The sequence below is a fragment of the Macaca nemestrina genome, chromosome 4 (genome assembly GCF_043159975.1).
Source record: "Macaca nemestrina isolate mMacNem1 chromosome 4, mMacNem.hap1, whole genome shotgun sequence".
Lineage (NCBI taxonomy): Eukaryota > Metazoa > Chordata > Mammalia > Primates > Cercopithecidae > Macaca > Macaca nemestrina.
In genome coordinates this window covers 108,978,539-109,006,004 of record NC_092128.1, presented here as the reverse complement: position 1 = coordinate 109,006,004, position 27,466 = coordinate 108,978,539, and the positions used below count along the sequence as shown (strand labels likewise).

Below are 27,466 nucleotides of genomic sequence, written 5' to 3'. Positions count from 1 at the left end.
TTTGTCTGATTTTAGCACTTATTTTCTTTCCACTTGTACCCATGAAGTCTCTTAGAATTCAGTGGTTCTTCACCTTACAGAAACCAGGAGACCCTTCCTCCCCTCCTATTAAAAGGCACAGCCATATTATATTAGCCACAATTCCAGGTGATTCCTGGACATCTTGGGATCTGTTCTTGGACCCCAGATATAGAACCTGGTATCCAGAGAGAGACCATGGTCATTTGTGTTTTCCTGATGCTCCTATGAGACCCCCTTGGTGGCCTGATCCATAATATTCTTACAAGGAGGAGATGTCCTCTGGCCTTTTGCTCATCAGAGGCTAATTCGGTTCCTCTAAGTGAGGACAGAGTAGGGAGAACATATATTTTGTATAACTTGCTTCCTCTCCTAGGGTATTTGAATTAATACAATAACCTATTTTGGGAGGGAGATGATGTCATATAGTTTCCATTTAATGAAAGTATGGATCAAGCAGTTATTATGTTTGAGTTCCTGAAAATATGATATGGTTAGTCAGAGTAGAATCTAAAATAGAAGAAAACGACTTAATTGTCAAGGGGAAAGTAGAAGAGTGTGGTCACCAGGCTGTGTTTCTTTCTCTGCTCCTGTTTTTACGGCATTATAGTATAGTGGTTAGGATCTTACCAGTTTCCTCATTAATTAATGAGTTAAAAAAAATCATTGATATATGTTCACATTGTACTTTATGGGTATTGCGATTTCTTCCTTTTTTTCTTTAACAATATTCTTTGAGACTCGGTAGATGAACATATAATCTTTGGTATTTTTCAAACAGAATTGCCCTTGGAATTTTTTTTGTAGAGATTCCTGAGATTATGTCCCAGGGAACACATTTTGGAAAACACTATTCCAGAAAGATCATGGTAAATCAGAAGGGTAGCTGAAAACCAAATCCTAGCCTTACATAAGCTTGGTTACATACCAGCTATATGACGGAGATCAATTACTTCACCTCTCTAATTTTCAATGTTCTCATGAGTAAAATGAACATAATCATAGCAACCTAACTCACAAGATTATTGGGAGGATTAAATACATTTTTAGATATAGGACACTTAGATCTGTGCTTGATATATTGTAAATTTCCATAGGTGATAGCTAATAAATTAGAGAATTAGAGATTTAGTTAAGTGGGCATTTTTTATAAGAGGAAGAAAAGCAAGAACATGTCCTATCTATCTTCTTCATCTGTTTCATACCCATCACCACTGGCGGCCCCTTCCTGCCTTAGGGAACTTACAGCTCCCATTTGAAATCCTGGGTGGAGTTTTGTGGAATTTTTGTTCTACCTAAGTCAACATCTTCTTTAATATTTGTACGGCAGGTCAGTGTTTTTTCATATTTAATTTTTCATATTTTTTCATATTTAATTTTTTTGAAACAGGGTCTTGATCTCTCACCCAGGCTGAAGTGCAGCAATGTGATCATAGCTCACTGCAGCCTCGACCTCCTGGGTTCAAGCAATCCTCCTGCCTCAGCCTCCCAAGTAGCTGAGACCACAGGCACATGCCACCATGCCTGGCTAATTTCTTTCTTTCTTTCTTTCTTTTTTTTTTTTTTTTGAGACGGAGTCTTGCTCTGTCACCTGGGCTGCAGTGCAGTGGCACGATCTCGGCTCACTGCAACCTCCGCCTCCTGGGTTCAAGTGATTCTTCTGCCTCAGCCTCCCGAGTAGCTGGGATTACAGGTGTGTGCCACCATGCCTGGCTAATTTTTGTATTTTTAGTAGAGACAGGGTTTCACCAGATTGGCCAAGCTGGTCTTGAACTCCTGACCTCGTGATCCGCCCACCTCAGCCTCCCAAAGTGCTGGGATTGCAGGTGTGAGCTACTGCACTCAGCCAATTTTTCTTTTTTAATTTTTGTACAGATGAGGTCTCGCCATGTTGCTCAGGCTGTTCTCCGACTCCTGGGCTCAGGCAATTCTCCTGGCTTGGACTCCCAAAGTGCTGGGATTACAGGAGATCAGTTTTTACATTGCTAACTCATCTTTTATTGGTCTCATGGGTAACTGACATGAAAACTGCCTGAAGAATCTGTGTAAAGCAGTCAGGAACAGACCTGTTCTGTGGTGAATTTCTCAAATGTAGAACCCTCTCTGGCTTCTGCGGCCATGTGTGTTTACAGCAGCTCTGATGCAGGACTGGTTGCTACCAGTGTGGCAGATGTGAGCTTTCTCTCGAACATCTGGTTGGTAGTATATGGAGGATCCCTTTGCCTAGCTAAGGAACATGAGGACTAATTTACATGATCTAAAGAGGTTGGAGATTCATTGCATTATCCTGTGCAATAATGACATGAGACAGTGCTCTGTCTGTGAATGGGGCCACTGGAGAAGGAAAATCTGGTCTTTATCCGAGTCTCATGGGATGACTCGCAGGCTTTAGTAGACTCCCACTGGGTTTTGGTATAATTATTATACTCTGGGCTGCATCCTGAGGATATCAGGTTCATGAAAAAGTAATTCTGGGACAAGGTGACTCAATCTGGAGAGAGAGCCAGCAGGCACCAACTCCTGGAGAAGCGGATCATTTTGGATGCTAGGACTCAAATCTTTGCCAGGTCAATATTCCTCAAGCTGTTTTTCCCCACCAATATTTTTTTTTTCCTCTTGAAGTCAGAGGACTGAATGTCCTGAAATTGAAAGTATTAGGAAGGAGAGAAGAGAGCAGCATTCTGGAACACAATACCTTTTCAGGTAGATGTGTGATTGGAAAGCAGCCTTGGCGGGTGCTCACTGCACTGCCTTTTAGGGCCCCTTCTCACTTACCTCTGTTCCCGTCTAGGGACTAAATTTTCTTTTCTCCCTAGTTTTCTAATTCCCAGTTGCCTCTGTCCCACTTAGGATAAACCTACTCATGGATGAGACATGTAATTTCTCTACTCTATGTCATTCTCAACCTTTTAAAATCTGAAGACCATTCAGATGGGACAGAGGCTGTGAATATTCTCTCTTATCTATTGTTTACTTTCCCAGAAGTGTTTCCCAGAATTGGCAGGAAGGCTCATGCCAGCCTCAGAGGCTTTGATGACGTGATGGCTAATGCACTGTTAAAATCTACCAAGGTAAGAAGTAGATGTCGTAATGGTACAGAAATAAATCCCCCAGAGGGGAAGCTGGAGGACAATGTGAGGACCACGAAGGCCCATGAACCACACCAAAAGATGCATTTCTAGTGTTTCATCTCAGTCCTCTCACATTAGGGCAAATTATATCTGCTTCCTTAAGTCCTGAAACACACTCAGAAAGAGGTCAAAGGACTAGTACCCTGAAGTTTGGGAAACAGTGTAGGATGTGCCCAGCAGGAAGCTTTAGGACAAGCAGCTACCCTGCACTTACCTTCCCTCTCCAGTCGTAAGCTATGGGACTTTGTAGTGTTAGGGTGAGAACAGGATAAGAACTCTTGATAGATAGGTGGGTATATGGACTGATGAATGAATGAATCATCTGGACATGGGCACAAGTGGAAGACCACCCCTCCATGTCCTGCCCAGAAGAGTCCATGGCCTTCTGATTTAGTTCACTCCTGATCAACAACATGGAGAATGTACACATTATTTTTTGTGCTCTTCTTCTTTTTTTTTGGTAAGAACAGAAAATATGAAGAGAGAGGTGTCTCCTTTTTAAAGAAGACTAATAAAATTGTATGATTTTCTTCTTGATTTTTAGAGTCTGGATCAAGGAAGTGTGAGTAACCCAGAGTTGGAAATTTGTCTAGTTGGAGACCTCATCCATGGATGAATGTCACTAAGGCATCTTGCTGAGCAACTCTGCCATCATTCTTGTCTCAGTAACAAACCATGCCTGGCTTTTGCCTGGAACTGCTTTGTGACCTGCAGCCTTTCCTATCCTCAGCTGCCCCATTTCTGATTGTAGGACTAGCTTTTATTTTTTTTTGCTTGGGGTCACACCTTCTCATAGCTTGATTTTTCTTTGATCTTTTCTCCTAATTAACAGAAGTTATTTCTGTGTGGAATGGAAGATTGTGAACTTTATCTTTGACTTAAAATGCCAGTCACTGTTTTGAAAGCTGCCAACACAATATTCCACTCCTAATTTAAAATAGTAAGAGAAGGCAATTATTCTCTTACTATAGTAGGATTTAGTTTGTATTGGACTATGAAGACTTGAAACTTGATCAGAATTTTGGCTTTGTAGTATGAAGAAACTGCCCAAATCAAAGAGTTCTAAATTTTTAGGGACTTTACTTGGGCACTTTATACATGGGCAATTGCCCTAGAAGAAAACGTGAGACCTTGCAACCCAAGCTGAGGAACTAACTGTCTTAGGAGAGATTGAAAGGTGATTTAAGATGAAATATTCCAAGTTACTATATTCCTGCTTTTCCTTCCTATTTAATTTTTTACTTGCGTATGTCATGATGTCTTTTAGGACTAGGTCAGAACTTCTGAGCTTGGGGTGAGGGTCGGAGGAGGAGCACACATCCCTAACAGAATATGTCAGAATCTCACTGAAAGGAAGTGGAATTGGAAAAGCTTATTCAACGTAGTGTATTATTTTGCATTTGAAAAACAGCAGCACTAAAAGCAACAACAAAAATCTTACTGTTTCAAAATACTAAAGTGTCAATGTAGATGAAATTATATTTGAAGGAAAAGATTCAAGTCTTAAGCCAAAATGCACGAGGCACTGAACTTTCTTCCTTTTGCCTGTAGGTGGAAGATGTGTCATGTTGATGTCAAAATCTGCATATCAAATACATAAATACATAGTAATCCTCCTGTAATATCAACAGTGCCACACTGTTCAGGTTTAATTGGTGTTTTCAACACTGCCAAAGGAGTGGTTAATGAGAGAGGTCATTTAAATTATCAGCTCACTGTCAAATACTCGTGACATAGAGCAAGGCAAAAAATGTTTTTAGTCATCTCAGTTCTAGGTTTCGCTGTCTTTGGTGCCTGAAGATCTTTTCTATATAGCAGATCAATCTTACCACCTCCATTGAGGCTGCTGGAGAAAAATCACAAAACTGCTTACATGTAGGCAACTGCGCATCATGGTCTTTGCCTCAGCGGGGCCTTCACTTTCATCTAAAATTCATGTCATGTGTTTCTGGTTCTCATCTTTTCCAGTTCCACATCTGAATCACTCCCCTCTCCTCGGGACCTTTCCTGTGACCTCACCCCACTGCTGCTCAGCAGATGATCTGGTCGTTTACCTCACAAGAGAGATGGATCTGTTGTGCGTGCATTCCTTCCAATTTGGCCTTTGCACAGGCAATCTTCCCTGCCTTCTCAGAAATCCTACCTGTTTCTGAGGAATGGCTGTGCCTCTTCCTGAGCAAGATGGGTCCTTTCTGGTGAATCTGAGATGCCGCCATTTCCACCCCCTTTGAAACTTTTCTTACCGTATGACACCCTCGTAGCTCCTGCCTCCTTTCTTTGATCAGTTCTCTCTGGCCTAGAAACAGGGTCAGGAATTGCTCCTTTGATTCTTTATGCCTCCAAGTTCTGGAAAGAGTACCTGCACGCTCTTCAGATTCCTCTCCTTCTATTTGCTCAATCTACTGTGATCTGTCTTCTGACCGCCATTCCACTCATAGCCCTTGGCAAGGACCCCAGGGACCTTCTGGTTCCTAAATCCAGTGGACACTTTCAGGGCTTTTGGTTTTTCAACTTGCTTGAGTTCTCTGTAGCAATTAAAACTGTCTCCTTTGGTTTCTATGAATTTGCTCCTGGTTTGACCATACCTCTGGGTCCCCAGGCTCCTGTCAAGGATTCTCCTCCTCTGCCCATTCTTTAAATAATGATTTTTCAGGACTGTCTTTGGCCTATTTCTTTCTGTACATCATATTTTCTCTGGGCTTTTTCATACACTGTAGTAGCTTTACTGTCACCATACTCTGGTGATTTCCAAAGTCTAACTGTAGCTCAGAGCATCTCTCAGAACCTTGGCCCTATCATGCTATTTACCATATCTCTACCTGGATGCCACAGAGCTGTCTCAAACCCTGTATGTCCAAAATGATTTCTAATTTGTTTGAAGGAATCAATGCCTACTCAGTCTCTCCTGCAGAAATCTGAGGTCATCCTTCACTCTGTCCTTCATCCTTTTCATCTCACAAGCCATTATATACTGTGCATTATATTTCTTAAAGATTTATCTGTTTCCTAGCTCCAGTTCTGTCATTTATTGCTTGGACCATTAAAAAGCCTCTTAATTGGTCTCATTATTTCTATCTTGCCTTCTTCTAATCTGTCTCTAACATTGTCACCAAGGAGTGCAGACCTTTCCATGTGGCTCCCTCCAGAGAAACACTTCATTGGCTCTCCATGGTCTGTACAAGAAAATCAAAGTTCTGAGTCTTGCTGCCTAAGCCTTTCGGTAATCTGCCCTCTGTCTATCACGCCACCCTTGTCCACTTCAGTTCCACACCTCCAACCCTGGGTTTGAATACTATTGAAAAATCACAGTCCCTAGAATGTAGCCTGTTATTCCTGCAGCCCCTTAGCCCAGTGTTTGACACACAGTGTTTAGTAAACATGAAGAGGATTTCTTCTTTGCTACTGTTCATTGTGATTTGCATTCTTCACTAGGGAAAATGTCTAACATAATAAATGTATTATGGATTCTCAGATTGTGTTTGAAATGTGACTTAGTCTATTTACCTGTTTGATGAGTAAGTCTCTTCTCTGGGACCCTAACTATTGGTTAAGCTCATATGACTTCTAGAATGGTGAGCGCATTAACTCTAGCAATAAACTATTTTTAATTTCTATAAAACTATGATGAAAATTTCTTGTAAAAACAAATTTTTCATGCACTTTTTGCCTACTGATGTGAGTTTTGAGTCTTTCTGGCAGAGCAAGTTTGATCCTTCTTTATTGTGATGGTCCTTCCAGTGTTTGAGGATGGCTGTGCTCTTTTCCTTGGGTCTTCTCTTCTCCCTGCTAATATACCAAATCATATCAAGTGTTCTTCTCATCGCATAGTATCAACTCTCTTTGCCTTTTTGAGAGCTCCTTCTTTTGGCTCCAGATTTTCTGTGTATTTATGTGTTTACCAACTTGTTCACCTCTGAGAGCGTCCAGGACCACTTTCCTGATAGCTATTAAGCTTTGTTAGTGCAGACTGAGATTACATTAGATGCTTTGGCAGCAACATCACTTCATTGGCTCATATTGACTATCTGTTAAAGTCATCCCTTACTTCTACTTAAGGATGGAAATCACCCATTCCTAACATCTGTCTTGTTGCATTTTGGTTGAAAGTTGAATAATAAATCTGGTGCTAGTACAGTTATGTTTTTGTCCTAAATTTTATCCTTGTTGAATTTCATCTTGTTAAAGAAGGTCTTTTGTGAATCCTGATTCTGGTCATGTAAAATTTTCAACATTTTCTCTGGCTTTTTCTCAGTATAAGCTTATAAACTGGTGACGTTCAGTGGGGTTAGATAAAAATATCTATAAATAATAGATATTCTTTATTGAGCATTAACTATACGCTGGTCATCATAGCTTGGTATTTCCATGTGTATCCTTGGTGGTTTCATACAACACTGTGAAGTAGGCACTATTAATACCTTTATCTTACATGTGAGCCACTCAATCAGACATAGGTCCTTCATGGTTGCCTCTGGAAGTCTTATTTTCAGTTTATATTAATTTTCTTGTCAATATTTTTGATGGGAGTTTTTTTTTGATGGGAGTTTTTAACCAGCTACCAACACTCCACTTAACTTGTACTAAAATCCAGTATGTACATTTCTTATAAAAACTCTATAGTATGATAAACTCTTTTCTTGTTACTTTAACCATTGTTAGTGAATTTTCTTGTTACTTTAAACATTAAGAAAACTGTGGAAAATATAGAAAGTTATAAAGAAGAAAATAATGATCACCCTTAATCTTATCATCCAGAAATAGCCACTATTAACTTTTTAACATAGTTATAGTCTTTTTACATATATACCTAATTTCATGTTTCTTATGCTTATCAATTCTTCCCTAGTTATAATGCCCAATTCTTCAAAAAATGCAGTGTATTCTACTCCATCTTTCAAAGAAACTCTTATATAAGTGACAGGACAATATTAGTTAATACAGTGATTATATGTCCTTTAAATATTTATGATACTAGATTCCTCCAACTTTTGAAAAACAATACATTTACAATGAAAAATAACATATTTCCTATTACTTACATGTAGTATTGGTTTGTGAAATGAAATTGAATGATATTGAACAATTGGTAATACATGTGTGAATCTGTATACAATTTTATTTAAAACATATATCTTTGTTAATGACAGTGAAAAAGGAGAAATACTAGCACATTTTATGAACAACTAGTTTTAGAATAGAATAAAAAATCATTTTTCATTTAGAATAATTACTTTTGCTCCAAAGAAAATTTACCTCTTGAAGGAATCTGCATGGACTCTGACTTATTGGGTAACTACTTTGATACTTAGGTTTATTTATTAATATAACATTATAAATATATCTTGGGGAAATATATGAGCTATGAAAATGTCTAGTAAAGCAAGAGATGTGTATCATTTATTTTGTTCCTCAGGAAAATGAGTTCTTCATATATTCCTAAAGTATATTAGTTATCTTCCTTCTGCCTTACTTTTTAAAGGCATCAAGTACAATTTGTTACTTATGTCCTCTGTCCCAAAGAGGCTGTATGCTGTGTCTTGTCTTTAACTTATTTTTGATTTGTTATTTGTGGACCTGGCTTGTCTATTCCGCTAAAAAATACATTTTTTAGGATCAAGTGTTGGGGCCTTGTTTTTTCGTATTTCTGGGTGACCCCTGTTTAGTATGGGGCCTGTGTATCCCATGATTTCTTTGAGTGTTTATTGAGTTGAAGGGAGTATCAGAAGATGGTTGAGATGGAACTTACCATCATCCTGGCTTCTAATACTGTCCCGATGAAGTAGATCAGGGGTCCCCAAACCCTGGCCTCGCACCAGTTTGTGGCCTGTGAGGAACCGAGCCACACAGCAGGAGGTGAGCAACAGGCGAGGGAGCATTACCGCCTGAGCTCCGCCTCCTGTCAGATCAACAGCAGCATTAGGTTCTCATAGGAGAGCAAACCCTACTGTGAACTGAACATGCGAGGGATCTAAGTTGCAAACTCCTTATGAGAATATAATGCCTGATGATCTATCACTGTCTCCCATCACCCCCAGACAGGACCATCTAGTTGCAGGAAAACAAGCTCAGGGTTCCCACTGATTCTACATTATGGTGAGTTGTATAATTATTTCATGATTTATTACAATGTAATAATAATAATAGAAATAAAGTGCACAATAAATGTAGTGTGCTTCAGTCATCCTGAAACCATTCCCCCCGCCACCCTCTGGTCAGTGGAAAAATTGTCTTCCATGAAACTGGTCCCTGGTGCCAAAAAGGCTGGGGACCACTGAAGTGGATGAATGCTTTAGTCAGACAGCTTTGGTCTACTGTTCACAAGCAGCTGAGTACCAATTATGCATTCAGCATTGTGCCAGATGCTTTGGACAAAAAGACAAATAAGGCATAGCTTCTGTCTCTAAGTCATGCACAGCCTGCTAAAGGAAACAGTTATATAAAGAAATAAGTGCAGTGTAGCACAACACTTGCTCAAAGCCACACAGCCTGTGAGGGGCAGGACTGGGATTCAGTTTTTTTTTGTTCAACTCCACAGCTGCCAAGCCAAGATGCTTCCAGAACAGAAAAACTAGGAGTGCTGATAGTTTTTGCTCTACTCCTCAGAGCAAAACATCAACCTTGCTCCATTAACAGAAAATGCACATCTTTCTTTTAAAACATTATTAAATTAAACATTTTGTTTTATTTGCAAATTAGGTCCTCCAGAAACTGGGGAAAGCTGATGAGACAAAAGACGAACAGTTCGAAGAATATGTCCAGAACTTCAAACGGCAAGAAGTGAGTCCATTTGTTTCATTTCTGGAGTGGGAAATGGTTTAAATGTGTTTGTGTCTTAGCATATAAGCAAAATGCATTAAGATTAAAAAAAGAATAGGTGGAGTTGGCACTAACTTGAGAGTAACACTTGCTAATTCTGTAGAATTTCCTATGGAAGATGGTAAAAGGCCATAGACAGTAGATTTTGGAATTCCAGGAGATAAAGACTCTGCTGTCCTGGATTGCTTTAGTTTTTTATTATACTTTATTTTTTGAAACAGGGTCTCACTCAGATTGCCCAGGTTGGCGTGCAGTGACACAATTTTGGCTCACTGCAGCCTCAACATCCTTGGACTCAGGTGATCCTCCCACCTCAGCCTCCTGAGTAGCCGGGATTACAGGTGTACACCATCACATGTGGCTATTTTTTGTGTGTTTTTAGTGGAGATGGGGTTTCACCATGTTGCCTAGGATAGTCTTGAACTCCTGGACTCAAGCGATCTACCCACCTAGGCCTCCCAAAGTATTGGGATTATAGGTGTGAGCTACCAGGCCCAGTCTTGGACCACTTTAATACAGATGACAGGTCTATAGGAATGCTGGTGTTGCTGAAGATTTATATTTCATTGAACATTAGAAAAGCAGTAGTTTAACACTTCTGGTAAAATAACCTTAATTGTTGCATGCTTCAAGAGCATGCATTCGCAACAGGGAGTATACTAATACCTTCCCTAAGGGGCTGAAAATTGGTTCTTGGTGGGTGAAGAAAACTTTTTCAGTGTATAAAGCAAAGATAAACATACATTAGATAAACAGATATATAGTATACTTATGATATTAAAATTTTACAGGCGGTGTAATTAGGAAAAAACGTCTTAAAAGACTCCTTGGGAAGGTGACAATGAAAAAAAAAAGGTTGAGAAACAGATTGTGATGTTTGTTCCTTTAGTGTATGTGTTTAACAGACATGTGAATATAGAAACTATTTTTAAACTATGTCTTGATCTCTAATGCTTGGATAATTGGCTAGAATATCTCTCTTTCGGTAACACACATAAGGGCTGGGGAGGGGAAGATAGGAGTGGGGCTGTCTGAGGTTAGAAGCCTCAAATCTAGAGATCATCTTGGAGATGGGGTGGGAAGAAGAAAGGCTGAGAAGGCTTTGGGAAATGGGGTTTGGGCATTATAATGTCTAATTATGTGGGGAACAATATAAGGACATGGATTTATTTTCCTGCTGTCATTGGAGCTACCAGTGTCCACAGAAGGAATTATGGCCTCAGGGATGACACCAACAATGGGAAATCATCACAGGTTTTATTTTGCCCCCTTTGCTCCTGACCTTGGAGGTTTCTTTCTTCCATTTGTGTATCAGGGTTCCTGCTGTTTCTCTCACCAAGACATTCTATTTCTTTTCCTCACCAAGAGGGATTATACATTTCAGCAGGTATGGAGCCAGGTAGATCAGTTTTGCCAAAACACATTCCTGAATGTCTCCAGTTTCATCCCAAGACTAAGGGTTGGCAGATGTGATAGGTAGTCAGTTTACCATGAATGGGATAGCAAACATATTCTATCTGAACATGAGAAAAGGGAGAGGGGAGCTGGAGAACAAACAGTAACAGAGAGAAAAACTGATCATGGCCAAATGAACAAATATTACAGAGAGCTTTGGCTTAATAAAGGTAGGAAAGAGAATTCCTAGGGAAATATTGGACTTGGGCCCACAGAATAAGCACTCTCCTACTCTCCTCCAGGAGAAAGGGTCTCCAAATCAACTTCTGTTCTCATCTGGTGATTTTTCACACATCTCCTGCATGTGGGTAACTCTCAAATAGATCATTGTCTTGGATCACAAGAACTTCCCATACACAAACTTGTCCATCAGTGCCCTGTGACTTTGCAGGCAATCCCAAATGTCTGCTCTAAAAGATTGGATTTAGACTGAAGAAGTGATTCATGTTTACAGTTTTCCCTACCTATGGATTCACACTGTACCCTTCGAAACCTTGTTTTCCTGTCTGGCGTATCCCCATGGAGCTAATTGATTCTTTGCTCTTGGAGTTTTTCTCTATCACTTCTATGGCACTTTGATGTTGTTAGCACCCCAGAAGGTTAACTTTGGAAGCATCAGGTTTAGTAATGCAGTCATGCCCGGAAGCACTTTGCATTTTCCGATTACAGTGAATTTTCATTTTTTTTTTCAGCTTTCTTGACTGCCCCAGGTGAGGATTGTTTTTTGTCGAAGGTACCAGAAGGTACTAGAGAAATGTGCCATTGACTAAATCATCAACTACATTGGCAGAATGATCTGTGCCACTAGGAGCAGCAGAATGGGGTGACTTTAAACTGCTGTCCTGCTATGTATTTTGGTCACTACATACAACATTCATTTTCAATTGTTATGGGGCATAGTATATTAGCACCCGTGAAGATTACCACCTTAGTTCTCCCAAGAATATTAGCAGTATTTAAAACCTGTGTGAAACTTCAAAACTTGGGGAAATTTGAATAAGCAATCCTATTTCATAAGAGGAAGGCAAATAGACTATAAATCTAGGAAATGTTATTTCTCAGGGAGTTTCTTGACCCCATTTGGTTCACTTTGAAAACATTTTTGCATCTAAAACATCTTGCATTTTCATATTTCATTTTGATATTTTTTTTATCAGAAAGTTTATAATCATTATAGTGGAGTGAGAAAGGAGAGTGCCTTACCCCTGTTTGTAAACAAGAGAGAGACAAGGAGAAAGGGAAGGAGGATAGAAGGAAGAGAAGGGGAGGGATTTACTTATTTTCTTTTGAAACATATTAAAGGTTGAGAAGTGTAGCTGAAGGCTGATTTTATTAATACTCTACCGAGAGAAGAATCCTCTTACCCCCAATATGTATTGGCGATCAATTTGTATGTGTTGCGTATGCTGAAAAAGGAGTGGTGCTTATGTAGAAACATTAACCTAGAAGGAAGGATCTGCCAAGATTATGGTTACATCTGCAAGGTCTATTATTCTTAGTATTAATGTGATGGTGAATCAGTAATCTGAAGAGAAAGTATTATCTAAAGGCTACATACTCTAAAGGCATTATCTAACCTAGGAAACCTAGATTCCACATTTTTTCTATGAGTATATATATTTTATATCCCAAAAGATACTATTGATAGTATAAAATGAAACCATATTTGGATTTGTGCATTGTATTATAGTCCCCTGACCACACTCAAGTAGTGCTTAATAAAGAAGTAGACCATTCTAGGATGTTCTAGAATTATTCAAACATTTATGGGGGTTCGATTATCTTGCTTTTAGTTTCCTTTTACAAAATCATAAGATCCTTGTAGTTATTGATATATTCCTTGCTTGTTCATGTTGGAAACAAAAGTGGCTGAAAGGTCTGTGTTTGAACTCTGGCTTGGGGCTATGCTTTATTTTATCCCAACCCTAAGTTTTCCTTTTGATCTCAAACTTCTTTTCCTTCAACATGGTTTGTGTGAGGCTGAGAGCATCGATAAAGGGTCTGTACATACTTTCTTTTGTCCATTGGACTCCCAATTGCTGTTGCTTTTGTGGTCTACGTTTCATAAACTACTTAATTAAAACAAGGAGAGCCTGGCACCGTGATACATGCCTGTAGTTCCAGCTACTCAGCAGGCTGAAGCTGGAGGATCACTTGAGCCCAGGAGTCCTGGGTTGTCATGTGCTATGCTGATTGGGTGCCCGTACTAATTTCAGCATCAATATGGTTACCTCCCAGGAGCAGGGAACCACCAGGTTGTCTAAGTAGGGGTGAACCTGCCCAGGTTGAAAATGGGGCAGGTAAAAACTCCACACCTGTGAATAGCCTCTGCACTGCAGTCTGGGCAACACGGTGAAAACTCATTTCAGAAGGGAGGAAGGGAAGAAGGGAGGAAGGGAAGGAAGGAAGGAGGGAGGAAGTAATTAGGAGTAGTGCATTAGGGAATAGAATGAACTCTTCTACAGAGAACTTGGAATTTTCCATGACAATGCATGCTAAGGAGAGCAAGGATTGTAGAAATCCAGCAGAAAGAACAAAATCTGATTTCATTTCCTCCTCAGAGGGCCTTTCTTCCCCGTTCTATTTTCCGTCTGTTATGAAAGCTGCTAACAAGTAGCAAAATTGACTGGTGTGAACATCACCTGCTTTCAGTTCTACCGGTTTTCTGCTGACAGGTCTGTTAATGAGCAGAAAAAAAGGTCCCCTGTGGGAGGAAGGTCCTTGGTTTCTTTCCCTCCTTCCTGCTAATAAACTCGCCCAGTAAGATGCTGCACCTGTGGCAAGTGTGCTAATTAAAAGATGATACATTGAGGGCTGGTTGAGTCTAGATAACCAACTATTTGGTCACATTTTAGTGAGTGCAGGTGTAAGCACCCTCATCTAGGTCCCGTCTAAGAACAATAGTTCAAATAAAGGAAAGAGAGCTTTGATTCTCCTTCTGGCATCTCCATAGGCTTCCATTCCCTCGTTGAAATACCATAGCAGTGTTGTGTGGCTCCTCCTGGCCATGACTGAGTGATGGGCTAACTTTTGTGTAATATGATCCAATAAGAGAAGAAACCCTGGGACCTTGAAATCCTCTCCAGTGGTGAGAATTCAGACCAGCCTCCCATGAGTAGGATGCTCTAGCAGCTGTTTAAAGCTGGGCCATGTCTTCTCCTTACACTGAACTCACCCCTCTTGGGCACACGGATCCTGTTTTATTGCTTTCATGTTTTTATTTCCATGGGAGCTAGTGCTTTGCAAGTAAACTTAACAAATACTTGCTAAACTTGAAGCTGAACGAGTGGCAGAAATTATCACTTTGAATACATTCCTAGAGTACGTTTTTATTTCTGGGATGGAAGAGATGATGTATATGGTATGTATTTTTGTAAGCAGTTTCATGACATTTTCAAGAACCTAGTATATGTACATATAAATGACTAAAGAGAAAAATTTTAGAAGTTTTAAGAAAGAATAGGAAAATAAAGGTATACTGCCACTGTATATATGTTAATATGTGGATAAAATTTTAATTTATGAAAACTTATACTTACCTTAAGAAGCTTTTTGCAATTTGTTTGAGCAGATAGGCCTAGTATATACCTTAGAACATTTATTTTTCCCACAGATAACCATGATATGAGTATATTAATGTATCTACCTTTCATTAAATATTAATCTTGACCTTCTTGTGATATAGCTACTGCCTTGATTAAATGTGATCCCATAAGATCTGTTTCAAATAATGATCCAATTCCAAATGGCAGTGTGAAGAGCCTCATTATACACAGCATCCTGTCAGGTTACTAGACCTTCTGGATTCTGAATAAGAACCTAAGTTGGCAAGTTTTGTGCCCTCCAGAGCGTGTTTTTCAAACATTAGCTGCATTGAAGTTACCTAGAAGGTGTTGGTAGAGCAGGTCGCACCCAGCAGCCTGTGCTGTACCAATGCCTTCCAGGTGACTTCAATGCAAGTGATGTCTGGGGCAAGGCCTGAGAATCTGCATTTCTGACAAGTTCCTAAGTGATGCCAGTGATGCTGGTCCGGGGACAACACATTGAGGACCAATGCATTGTATCTATTCATGCAAATTTTTACAAGTGTTTCCTCTGGTTTGTCCTTAAAAATTCTAATTCTATGTTTGATGTCTATTTTTAGTGTCTATTATAAATATGGATAAAGATTTGGTGGCTATGTTCTGGATTATCTGCGATCTGCACAGATTAAATAAACTAAGATGATCTGATATTTAACAGCCATGATTTTTGAGTGCAGTGATGGAGCTCACTTCCTTCCAAGGTTGTAGAGCTGGGAGGCTGGATGCCCTATTAAGAAATGAATGTCCCTGCTCACACCTTGATGAGAAGGAGTTTCATGAAGCTCTTTTAAGATAGTCTGGTTTAATAGGGGAAGTTATAGAAAGTATTAGAACTCTGGACGTAGGGTCCTGGGGAAAAAAAAATGATTATCTGGGAAATCAGGTTTGGCGAATACAAGGCCTTGGAAATGAAATTGTCTGGTCCTGAAGCGCCGAGGCAATGCTGGAAGGGAAATTTATGGCATTAAATGCTTACATTAGAAACAAGGAAAGGTCTCAAATCAATAATCTAATTTCCTACCTCAAGAAACTTGAAAGGGAAGAAAATAAACCCAAAGCAAGCAGAAGGAAGGAAATAAAAAAGAACAGAAATCATTGAAACTGAAAACAGGGAAACAACAGAGAAAATAAATGAAACAAAAGGCTGATTCTTTGAAAACAATCAATAAAATTAATAAACCTCTAGCAGGACTGACAGGAAGAAAAAAGACACAAATTACCCACATCAGAAATGAAACAAAGGCTATTACTATAGCTTCTGTAGCCATCTAAAGGATAATAAGGGAATTCTATGAGCAACGTTACACTGCAGATTCGACAACCACAAGGGATCAATTCCTTTACAATCACAAACTACCAAAACTTAATCAAGGTGAAGTAGACAATTTGAATAGTTTAATAAGTATTAAAGAAAGTGGATTTGTGATTTAAAATCTGAAAAAAATTTCCACACCCTCTGATAGTTTCACTGGAAAATTCTAGCATTTAAAGAATTAATATCAATTTTACATAATCTTTTTCAGAAAATAGAAGAGGAGGGAGCACTTCTCAACTGATTTTATGTGGGCTGTATTACCTTGATACCAAAACCAGACAAGAGTAGTATAAAAAGAGAAAACTGCAGACCAACATGTCTCATGAAGTTACATATAAGAATCCTTCAAATATCAGCAAATGAAGTCTAACAATGTATAAAAAGAATTACACAACTTTGCCAAGTAGGATTTATTCAGGATATGCGAGACTGGTTTAACATTCCAAAATCAATCAATGTAATTTACCATATAAACAGGGTAAGGAAAAAAATCATATGATTATATCAATTGATGTAGAAAAAAATTGTGACAAAATTCAACACCTATTCCACAATAAAAATGCTCAGCAAGTTATGAATAGAAGAGAATTACCTCATCTCAGTAAAGAACATCTACAAAGAAACCTACAGCTAATACAATTAATGGTAACAGACTGAATGCTTTTCTCCAAAAATTGGAAACAAGGCAGGGATGTCCATTCTCGCCAATGCTATGCAGTGTAGAAATGGAAGTCCTAGCCAGTACAAGAAGGAAAATGAAAGGAAACAAAAGGCATACAGCTTATAAAGAAATTACACTCATTTTATCTGCAGATGACATAATTATGTACATAGAAAATCCCAAGACATCACCCAAAATACTACTGTAACAAATAAATGAGTTCAGTGAGGTCACAAGATATAAGATCAACACGTAAGTATCAATCACATTTCTATATACTAATAGTGAACATGTGGAAATCAAAATTTAAAACACAACATTTATAGTCACTCCAAAGAAAATGAAATATGTATGTACACACTAAACAAAACACATAGAGGATCTATATGCTTAAAATTATAAAATACTACTGAAATACATAAAAAAGAACTGAATACTTGGAAAGATATACTATATTCATGGATTTGAAGACTCAACACAGTGAACATGTCAGTTCTCACTAAATTAACCTATAGGTTTAATGCAATTCCTTGAAATTTCTATAGCATATAGTTTTATGATCATAGATAAACTTATTCTAAAATTTATATGGAAATGCACAGGCCCTATCATAATTAAAACAGTGACAAAGACAAAGTAGGAGGGAAAATTCTACTCAAATATTAAGACCTACTACATAGGTGAAATAATCAAGACATTGTATTGCCAGAGGGATAGACATGTAGATTAATAGAACAGAATAGGTGACCAAGAAATAGACCCACACAAATATGCTCAACTGATTTTTGACAAAGGTTTAAAAGCAATTGAATGGAAGAAAGATAACCTTTCAACAGATAATGCCATAGTAATTGGCATCCAGAGGCCAAAAAGATGAACTTTGACCTAAAACTAACCCTTATACAAAATTAACCTAAAATAGATCAAGAACTTAAATATAAAACATAAAGCTTTAAAACTTTTGGGAAAAATAGGAGAAAATCTTTGGGATCTAGGGTTAGGCAAAGAGTTCTTAGATTTGCTACCAAAAGCACAATACAAAAGAGGAAAATGTGATAAATTGGACCTCAAGCAAATTAAAAACTTCCTTTGCAAAAGAGCTGTTAAGAGAATGAAAAGACAAGCTATGTACTGGGAGAAAATATTTGCAAACTACATATCCAAGAAAGGACTAGTATCCGGAATACATAAAAGAAACTCTTAAAACTCCATAGTAAAAAAATTTAAACAGTTCCATTAGAAAATGGGCAAAAAATATGAATAGCGGCCGGGTGCAGTGGCTCATGCCTGTAATCCTAGAACTTTGGGAGGCTGAAGCAGGTGGATCACTTGAGGTCAGGAGTTCTAAACCAACCCAGTTAACATGACGAAACTCCGTCTCTACCGAAAATAAATAAATAAATAAAAATAGCCGGGCATGGTAGTGGGTGCCTGTAGTCCCAGCTACCGAGGCTGAGGGGGAAGAATTGCTTGAACCCTGGAGGCAGAGGTTGCAGTGAGCTGAGATCATGCCACTGCAGTCTAGCCTGGGTGACGGAGTGAGATTCTGTCTCAGGAAAAAAAAAAAAAAAAAGGAACCATGGATAGATATTTCATTGCAGTAGATATGTGGCTGGCAAAGAATAATATGAAAAAAATTTTAACACGTATTTAACCATCAGAGAAATGCAAATTAAAACCACACAAGAAATCACCATACACCTCTCAGGATGGCTAAAATAAAAACTAGTGACAGTGCTAAATGCTGGCAAGGATTTGGAGAAACTGAATCACTCATACATTATGTGAAATGACTCATAGCCACTGTGGGAAACAGTCTGGCTATTTCTTAAAAAATTAGACATGTATACCATACAATCCAACAACTGCACTCTTATACATTTATCCTATAGAAATGAAAACTTATGTTCTCACAAAAAATTGTTCACAAATGCTCATAGCAGCTTTATTTATAGTAGCTCCAAATTGGCAACACCCCAGATGGCCTTCAAGGGGTGAATAGTTAAACTGGAGTATATCCATACTATGGAATACTAGTAAACAATGAAAAAGAATTAACTACGGCCACACACCCAAGCCTGCTTGAATCTCCAGGGAATTATTCTGAGTGAAAAAATCCAATTCTAAAAGGTTGTATACTGTAGGATTCCACTTACGTAACTCTTTTGGCATGGCAGAATTGCAGAAGTGGAGTAAAGTTTGGTGGTTGCCAAGAATGAGTGATGGGGGTTGGGGTGGATGTGGTTATAAAAAGTCAATACGAGGGATTCTTGTCCTGACTAGAAAGTTCTGTATTCTGACTGTGGTGATGGATACATGAACCTACACATGTGGTAAAATTGCATAAAACTAAAGACATGCACACGCACACAAGCACAAATAATATGGGTAAAACTGGGAGAAGCTGAATAAGATGGGTAGATCGCATCTATGTTGTGACATTGTACAATAGTTTTACAAAATGTTGCTGTCAAGGAAGACTGAGTACAGGATGCAAAGTCTCTCTCTCTCTCTCACTATATATATATATATACACACACACACACACACACACAACACATATATACACAACTGTATATAGATTATATATATATAATTGTGTATAGTATATAGATTATATATATATAATTGTGTATATATACACACAACTATATATATACACACACACAACTGCAAATGATTCCATAATTACATCATTAAAACGTCAATTAAAATATATTCCCTTTCACAGGCTTACCTAGAAAAGCATACTGCCTCACTACCTCTGTCAGAACAAACACACTTGAAGGCAGAAGCCACAGATTCATGTTCTTGCCGAGATGGGTCAGGGAACATAAACGGGCTAAGTAGACAAGGTATAAAACAGTAAGGAGTGGTGAGGACTGTGCTGAAGCAGCTGTCAACTCCAGTGCACACAAGTCACAGGAGGATGTGGGGCCCACGTTGGTACATCAGATTTTCAAGAAAAGATTAAATTCATATTTTAATAAAATTTCCCAATTTTATTTTGTATATTTTAAATTTAGAAGTAATTTTAACCTTACAAAAAGCTATAATAATAGTATACAGAACTGCTGTGTACCATTCACCTAGACTTTCCAATTATTTTATCATTCTGTCTATACATGGATGCATCCATGCCTCCATGCCTCCATCCATCTATGCATCCATCCATTAGTATCCAAAAACGACACTATCCTACACAGCCTTAGTTCCTTCTGTCAAAGTCAGTGAAATGCCATTGATCCCACATTACTGTCTAATTCACAGATCCTCAAATTTTGCCTATGACAAAACTTTTGCTGTGCGGAAGACGATGAAAAGACAAGTTAGAGGCCCAGAGAAAATGTTTGCAACATATGCCCTAATTGTGTTTTTTAAAGAGCCTGTATCCAATACAGGGTCATGTGTTGCCCCTAGTTGTCAGGTTTCATTAGTTTCTTTAAACTAACTCTCTTGGAAGAATGTTTCAGCTTTCTCTTGCCTTGCATGATCTTGACATTTTTGAGTACTGCCCAGTGTTTATTTGTAGAGTGTCCCTCACTCTGGATTTGCCCGATACTTTTCTCATAATTAGCTTCATGTTAATAATTAGCTTCTGGGAAGGTTACTACAAAAGTAAGTGATACCCAGTGTATGCTGTCAGAACACACATCATGTTTATTTGTGCCACTGCTAGTGATGTTAACTTTTATCACTTTGTGATGCACAGCTCAACAGATGATATGCCAGGTATCTCTAGTAAGATAAGATGATATCTGCCAGGTATCTCTAGTATAGAGTTAATACATAAGTATTTTCTCTATTAAAATTAATAAATATTCAATGAGTAATATTAATAAATATTTTGCAGGGATTAGTTTGAGACTGTAAATGTCCTGTTTCTCATCAAACTGTCACCTACTAGTTTTATCCACTAATGCTTCTTCTTTAAATCAGCTATTACTCTGATGCTTGCTACATTGTGAATTATTTTGAATTCCTTTTAAACTTATTAATTAGCATTCTACTCAATGGTAACATTTTTGAGTATTGTGACATTGTACAATCATTTTGCAAAATGTTGTTATCTCTGCCCTCACTCCTGGTAAAAATGTTTCTTTCTTAATTAATTAATTATATCAGCATGTGCTTATGGATTCCTACGTTATTTGTTGGGTTATAATTCATTATTATTAGTCGTTTTGGAGTGCAGTTGCGCCAAATTTAGCCAGTGGAAGCTCCTAGGAGTTGACTCCTTTGTCCTTTTGACAGATCTGCTTAATTCTCTGACAATATTTTTACCTTTTTGGTACTAGATGTTTCAGGATCTCGTTGTGCTTCCCTTGCCCACATAGCTTGGAATCAGCTGTTTTTCCAAGAAAGCCTGGTTTCTTGGAAAAATCTTGGTGGAGATTGGGATTTAGAAACCAATATCTGGGTTCCAGGTATATTCTTTGCTCCTAGGGTATCATGCTTCTAGGCCTTCTAAGTGGACAGAATATATATGTGTGTATACACACACACACATACATGTCTAAGAATACATATCTATATACAAGTATTTCTACACACAGACATCTATATTATCTATCTATCTGAAACCATGACCCTTCTAACTGCAGTTCAGTATCTCCTGCTTTATTTGGGCTCTCCCCTCCACTCCTTTATTTTTTATTTTTTATTTTTTTTTGAGACGGAGTTTCACTCTTGTTGCCCAGGCTGGAGTGCAGTGGTGCGATCTCCGCTCACTGCGACCTCCGCCGCCCAGTTTCAAGCGATTCTCCTGCCTCAGCCTCCTGAGTAACTGGGATTACAGATGCCTGCCACTACGCCCGGCTAATTTTTGTATTTTTAGTAATGATGTGAGTTTCACTGTGTTGGCCAGGCTGGTCTCAAACTCCTGACCTTGTGATCTGCCTGCCTTGGCCTCCCAAAGTGCTGGGATTACAGGTGTAAGCCAATGCGCCCGGCTGGGCCTTCCCCCTTTCTAGATTTATACCTTCCTCTTTGAGAGTGAGAAACCTGCTTTCATTATCTTCAACATATGTATATTTATTTGCACAGTCTCCTTTATGTAACCAGCCTCCTGACCATGTGGGCCATCTCTTTGTCTCCTGTGCTGCACCAGTCCAGGGTCCCCTGCTCTCTAGCTCTCTAGCTATGGGCTGATTCATACCCTACACTTTCATTCATACCTACACTTTCCCCTTCTCTCCCCTCTGGAGGCTTGCTGACCAAGAATCCCTGCCCACTTAGTGCCCTAGCCGAGTTCCCGCTTGCTGATGGTATGCCTGCTGCATTCTCTCTGCCCTCACTCCTTGCACCATGCCTTCTGAGAGTCTCCCTGCTATACTCACTCACTCTGACTGTGCATCACAGGAAGTATCCCGCTTATTTAAAATACTGGCACCTAAGTCAATTTCATGATGGAGTTTGTAAAATAAATCAATGTCTATAGAACACATTTGACCCATGGGCTATAACAATACTAAACCTACAAACATTATTACACATATAAGTGTACTAAAGGATAAGCATTATTAATGTCCTGAGGAAAAGATAACAGTTAATATATGGCCATATTAACTTAGCGAGCAGTTTGCTTTTTAGACTTTAATAGGATGGCAGTTATCAATTTAAAATGTATGGTTTGTTTGCGCTTACTCTAAAAGAATTAAAATGTGGTTCTTGACTTTTGGAAGTACAAGATCCTTGCTTGAGGTCTCTTTTGTCGTTACCTCATGCAGTGACCCCACAGGTCCCAAGCAGCTCATTGTAACCAGTGTTACTCTACCTTATCAGGAATTTCCTATGGTAACTGTAGTAATAAACTTCATAGGGTGGTAGATTTGGCCTTAATTATCCCTGTTCCACTGTGGCCGCTGAGGGAAATCTCAGTAGAATTTTCAACACTGGGATAAGGGTCACCCATGCCATGGCAGTACAAATTACAGGTTTATTATATATGGAGCATTATTCTTTCTGTTGTTGATTTTTAATACTTTTATATAAAACAGGCATTATTCCAGTCATGTGTTTGAGAAAAGGAGGGTAGAAAAATAATATATTTAAGTCAATAGTGGCTTCACAGGGCTCTTTATAATCACAGTGGTCGAAGTATTTGAAATGCAGTGTCACAGTAGTCATTACATTCATTTAACGGTATGTCATTAAGTGTGGGATTAAATGGCTGGTTGTCTTCATGTTTAGTTTACTGTCCATTGTTAGACATCTTTTAGCAGAGCATAACAAGCCTAAAATTGGATCAGGCTTATCATTGGGTCCTTTATATAATGTGCAAGGGTGTTAAATGGAGAGAAAAGAAAATGTCTTGGTGCTGGTTTAAGACCCACCAAGGTTTTAAATAGACATGGCAAACCATGGGGACAGAATTCTGGTGATATTTCAGCAAAGATTGTATATGGGAAGCACCTACTGAATGTCTGGGTCTCAGATACACAGATACACAGCTACATTACTATCATGTAAGAAAACTGGATAATAAATAACGTACTACTGAAGTATACAGAGGAAGAGAGAGTCCTGACTGAGGGGATGGGAATCCCTCCAACAGAGAGTGAAAAGTCTGTAGATCAAGAAAGCAACATAGAAATGGGGTGGAGGATAATATTTCCTTTCCTTTAATGAAGTATTAAGAAAAAAAGAGACGATGCATGGAGGGGTATGTTCTACTCAATCTGCACTTTTCCAAAAATCTCTCTCTACCTTTTTCCATTTGTTAAAAAATGTATCTGACTCCACACATACATTTTTTTTTTTTTTTTTGAGATGGAGTCTCGCTCTGTCACTCAGGCTAGAGTGAAATAGCGCTGTCTCTGTTCACTGCAACCTCTGCCCCCTGGATTCAAGTGATTCTCCTGCCTCAGCCTCTGAGTAGGTGGGATTACAGGCACCTGCCACCATGCCTGGCTAATTTTTGTAGTTTTAGTAGAGACAGGGTTTCGTCATGTTGGCCAGGCTGGTCTCGAACTCCTGACCTCAACTGATCGACCTGCCTTGGCCTCCCAAAGTGCTGGGATTACAGGTGTGACCCACCACACCTGACCCACACATACATTTTAACACAGAAAAATCTCTGACCTCTTGTCTGGGGTAGTTTCCTTAAGATACTCTCTTAGGAATATATATTTACATGACTTGGAGCAAATTCTACTTGTTTGGAATTTTTCTTTATTCAGTGCCCACTCTATAGGACACAAATTATTTGTACCTAGAGATTGCTTTGGGCTTTCTCCCACATTCATAGCACTCTGTCTTTCTTTGGCCATCCATAAGGATTTGATCACACTTCCCCTTTTAGTTTTTGGCGGAACTCAACTGCCTAACAGCCAAATAAGTGGCTTTTCTCTTTAGGGATCCCGTTAAGGAGGTTGATATGAATTGAGATGCTCTGATGTAATTAAAAGCAGAAAAGAAGTTGCTACAATGAATAGTTGGTGGTCTATGTCTGTAGTGTAATTTGGGGACTGAATTGCTGGCTTTCAAACTCTTTTCCACTTCCCTCACTGCAACTACTTCCTTATCATTTGAATGCCCTTCCTTCCTGGATCTCCCTTCTCCTTATGCTCAAGTCCCATCCTTCTTTAAGGTCAACTCACAAGGAATATTCTAGTGGTATTTTCCCCATCCCCTCAGTCAGGAGTCTCGTTTCCTCTGTATACTTCAGTAATATGTTATTTGTTATCCAGTTTTCTTACATGATAGTAATTTAACTGTGTATCTATGTTCTTATTAAATTGTGAAATATTTAAAGGAAGACTCAACATTTAGTCATTTTTACAAACCTTCAATGGCTTCTAGTACTTGCTAGGTACCTAATAAGTACATCCCAGTTTTGACTTGCCTGCTTGTCACACTTATTCTCTGTATTTACCCTTTGCTTTGTGTTATTATGTACTGCCTCACTCATTTAATATCAAAGCCCCTCTTTTTAAAAACTCTATGTAAACTTTATGACTATACATGCAAAACATTTATAAATGAAACATTGGAAGATTGAAGTCATCACTATATTAAGAGGATAATGTACTGTGACTAGGGAGAGTTTATTCCTGGAGTGTAGATGGTTTGATTCCCAGATGAATACTTTTTTCTGATAAGTTGACGTCTTGTAGAATTTAGGCTATATAAATCATAATTCCAACAGAATGTTTTATAGATATAGTTAAACTGATTCTAAGATTATATGCATATACATATATATATATACACACACACACACACACACATCATACACACATACGGGGGGAGAGAGAAAAAGAGAGAGAGAGAAAGGCAAGGGAATTAGAAGAGCCAAGATGATTTTTTATTTTTAAAATTTTTATTTATTTTCAACTTCTTAGATTCAATTTTATTCCTTTTATGGCTGCATAGTATTCTGTGGTGTATATGTACCACTTTTTTTTTTTTTAATCAAATTAACAACTGATAGGTACCTAGGTTGATTTCATAAATCTGCTATTGTCAATAGTACTGCAATGAACATGTGAGTGCATGTGTCAACACTCCTCTTTTTATATTGTCATTTACTATACCTCTTTTATCCAGGCCTGACATGGCCTGGGCTTGATCCTAACCTGGACTATGGAGACTAGAGCAAAGTTTTGGTCACTCCTGGTTCAAAAACTGCCCTAGTTCCTGTGGTATCTGTGGACACAGTATTTTTAGTCTTCTAAGAATTTTACACACATTTACAAACAATAAAATAAATAATTTTAATTTTGCCTAAGAATGTTTTTCTTGTCTTTAAGTCCAAGTTAGGTTCTTCAATTTGTACAATTTTAAAATATTTTTAATATACTGGGTTTTGGAGTAAGATTATTCTCTTATAGGATAATGTTTTTACCAGAGAGCCTTAAAATATTTAATTGATATCAATCAATTGCTATGAGAAACTTTGTTTGTAATTATGAGTCTTGTTGCCTGAATTCATACGGGATTTCCATTGATCTTTAAACTCAATAGTTGCACAGTATTCTATAAGTGAATTGGTGCATGTCTGCATCTCTTTAAATAAAGTTTACCTAGAGATGCTAAGTCTGTTTTTTGCTGCTGTAGCAGAATACCACAGAATGTGTAATTTGTAAAGAAAGGAAATACATTTCTCACAGTTCTGGAGTCTGGGAAGTCCAAGGATGTGATGCCAGCATTGACTCTGCTATCTGATGAAGACCATCCCATGGCAGATGGGTGGAAAGTAGAAGCAAGTTAACATGACACAGAGGAAATTGGGTTGAACTTATCTTTTTTATCAGAAGCCCACTCCCATGACAACTAGCTCACTCCCGTGATAATGACATTAATCCATTCATGAGTGTGAAACTCACATGACCTAATCATCTCTTAAAGATCCTGCCTCTCAACACTGTTGCAATGGTAATTAAATTTCAAGATGAGTTTTGGCAGGGATGTTCAAACCATGGAATTCCTCCCTGATCCCTCAAAACTCATGTCCTTCTCACAATTCAAAATACATTTATTCCATCCCAACAGCCCCAGAAGTCTTAACTTATTCCAACGTCAATTCAAAAGTTCAAAGCCCAGAGTCCTGTATAAATCATATGTGGATGAGACTGAATGCATGATTCATCCCGAGGCAAATCCCTTTCAGCCGTGAGCCTGTGAAATCAAAACAAGTTATCTACTTACAAAATACAATGGTGGAACAGGCATAGGACAGACATTCCTATTCTAAAGGGGATAAATAGATAAGAAGAAAGAGAAAACTGTTCCCAAGTAAGTCCAAAACCCAACAGAGAAAACATTAAACATTAAAGCTGGTGAATAATCACCTGTGACTCTATATCCCACTTATTGGATACACTGGGGCTGGGGTTGGGCCCCCATGGTCTCAGACAGCCCTGCCCCCATGACTTTGCTAGGCTCAGTTCACCCAGCTTTAATGGGTTAGAGTTCCATGCTGGTGGCCCTACAAGTTCTATGTTTTCTGTGGCAGCCCTGCCCCAAGGGTTTCACTATACATTGCCCTAGTAGAGATTCTGTGACACCTCTGCTTTTGTGGCAAGTTTCTGCCTGAGTTCCAAGCTTTTCATGAAATCCTTTGAAATCTCATGGGAAGAAGAAGCCATTTCCTCAAAGTTCTTCCATTCTGTGCACCTGCAGAATTATCACCATGTGGACACTATCAAGGCTTACCACTTGTACCATGTGGAGCAGTGGGTTGAGCTGCTCTTGGGACCACTTGAGCCACAGCTGGGCTGGCCAAAGAGTGCTGCACTGAGATGTAAGAAGCAGAGTCCCTTGGTTGTCCTGGGCAGTGAGCCTGTGGAGGGTACCCCAGGTCCATCTCCCAAAACCATTCTGCCCTTCTAGAGCTCTGAGACTGTGATGGGATGGGCAGCCTAGAAGATTTTCAGAATGATTGTGGGGTCTTTCATTGTCTTGATGAATACCACTTGGCTTCTTTTTGTTCATATTAATCTCTTTAACAAATGATACTTGGCTATACCCTTAGCATTGTTTC

General features: G+C 38.7%; 1 protein-coding gene across 3 annotated transcripts in view; it reads left to right on the top strand.

Annotated features, from left to right (window-relative positions):
* LOC105497766 (amphiphysin) overlaps positions 1 to 27,466 on the top strand; it is a 255,206-nt gene that overhangs the window by 89,141 nt on the left and 138,599 nt on the right. For all 3 annotated transcript variants that reach the window (XM_011769103.2, XM_011769102.2, XM_071095057.1), the window contains exon 2: positions 9,846 to 9,926. In XM_011769103.2, the coding sequence (XP_011767405.2) occupies positions 9,846 to 9,926 (81 nt within the window). The remainder of the gene's footprint in view (positions 1 to 9,845; positions 9,927 to 27,466) is intronic.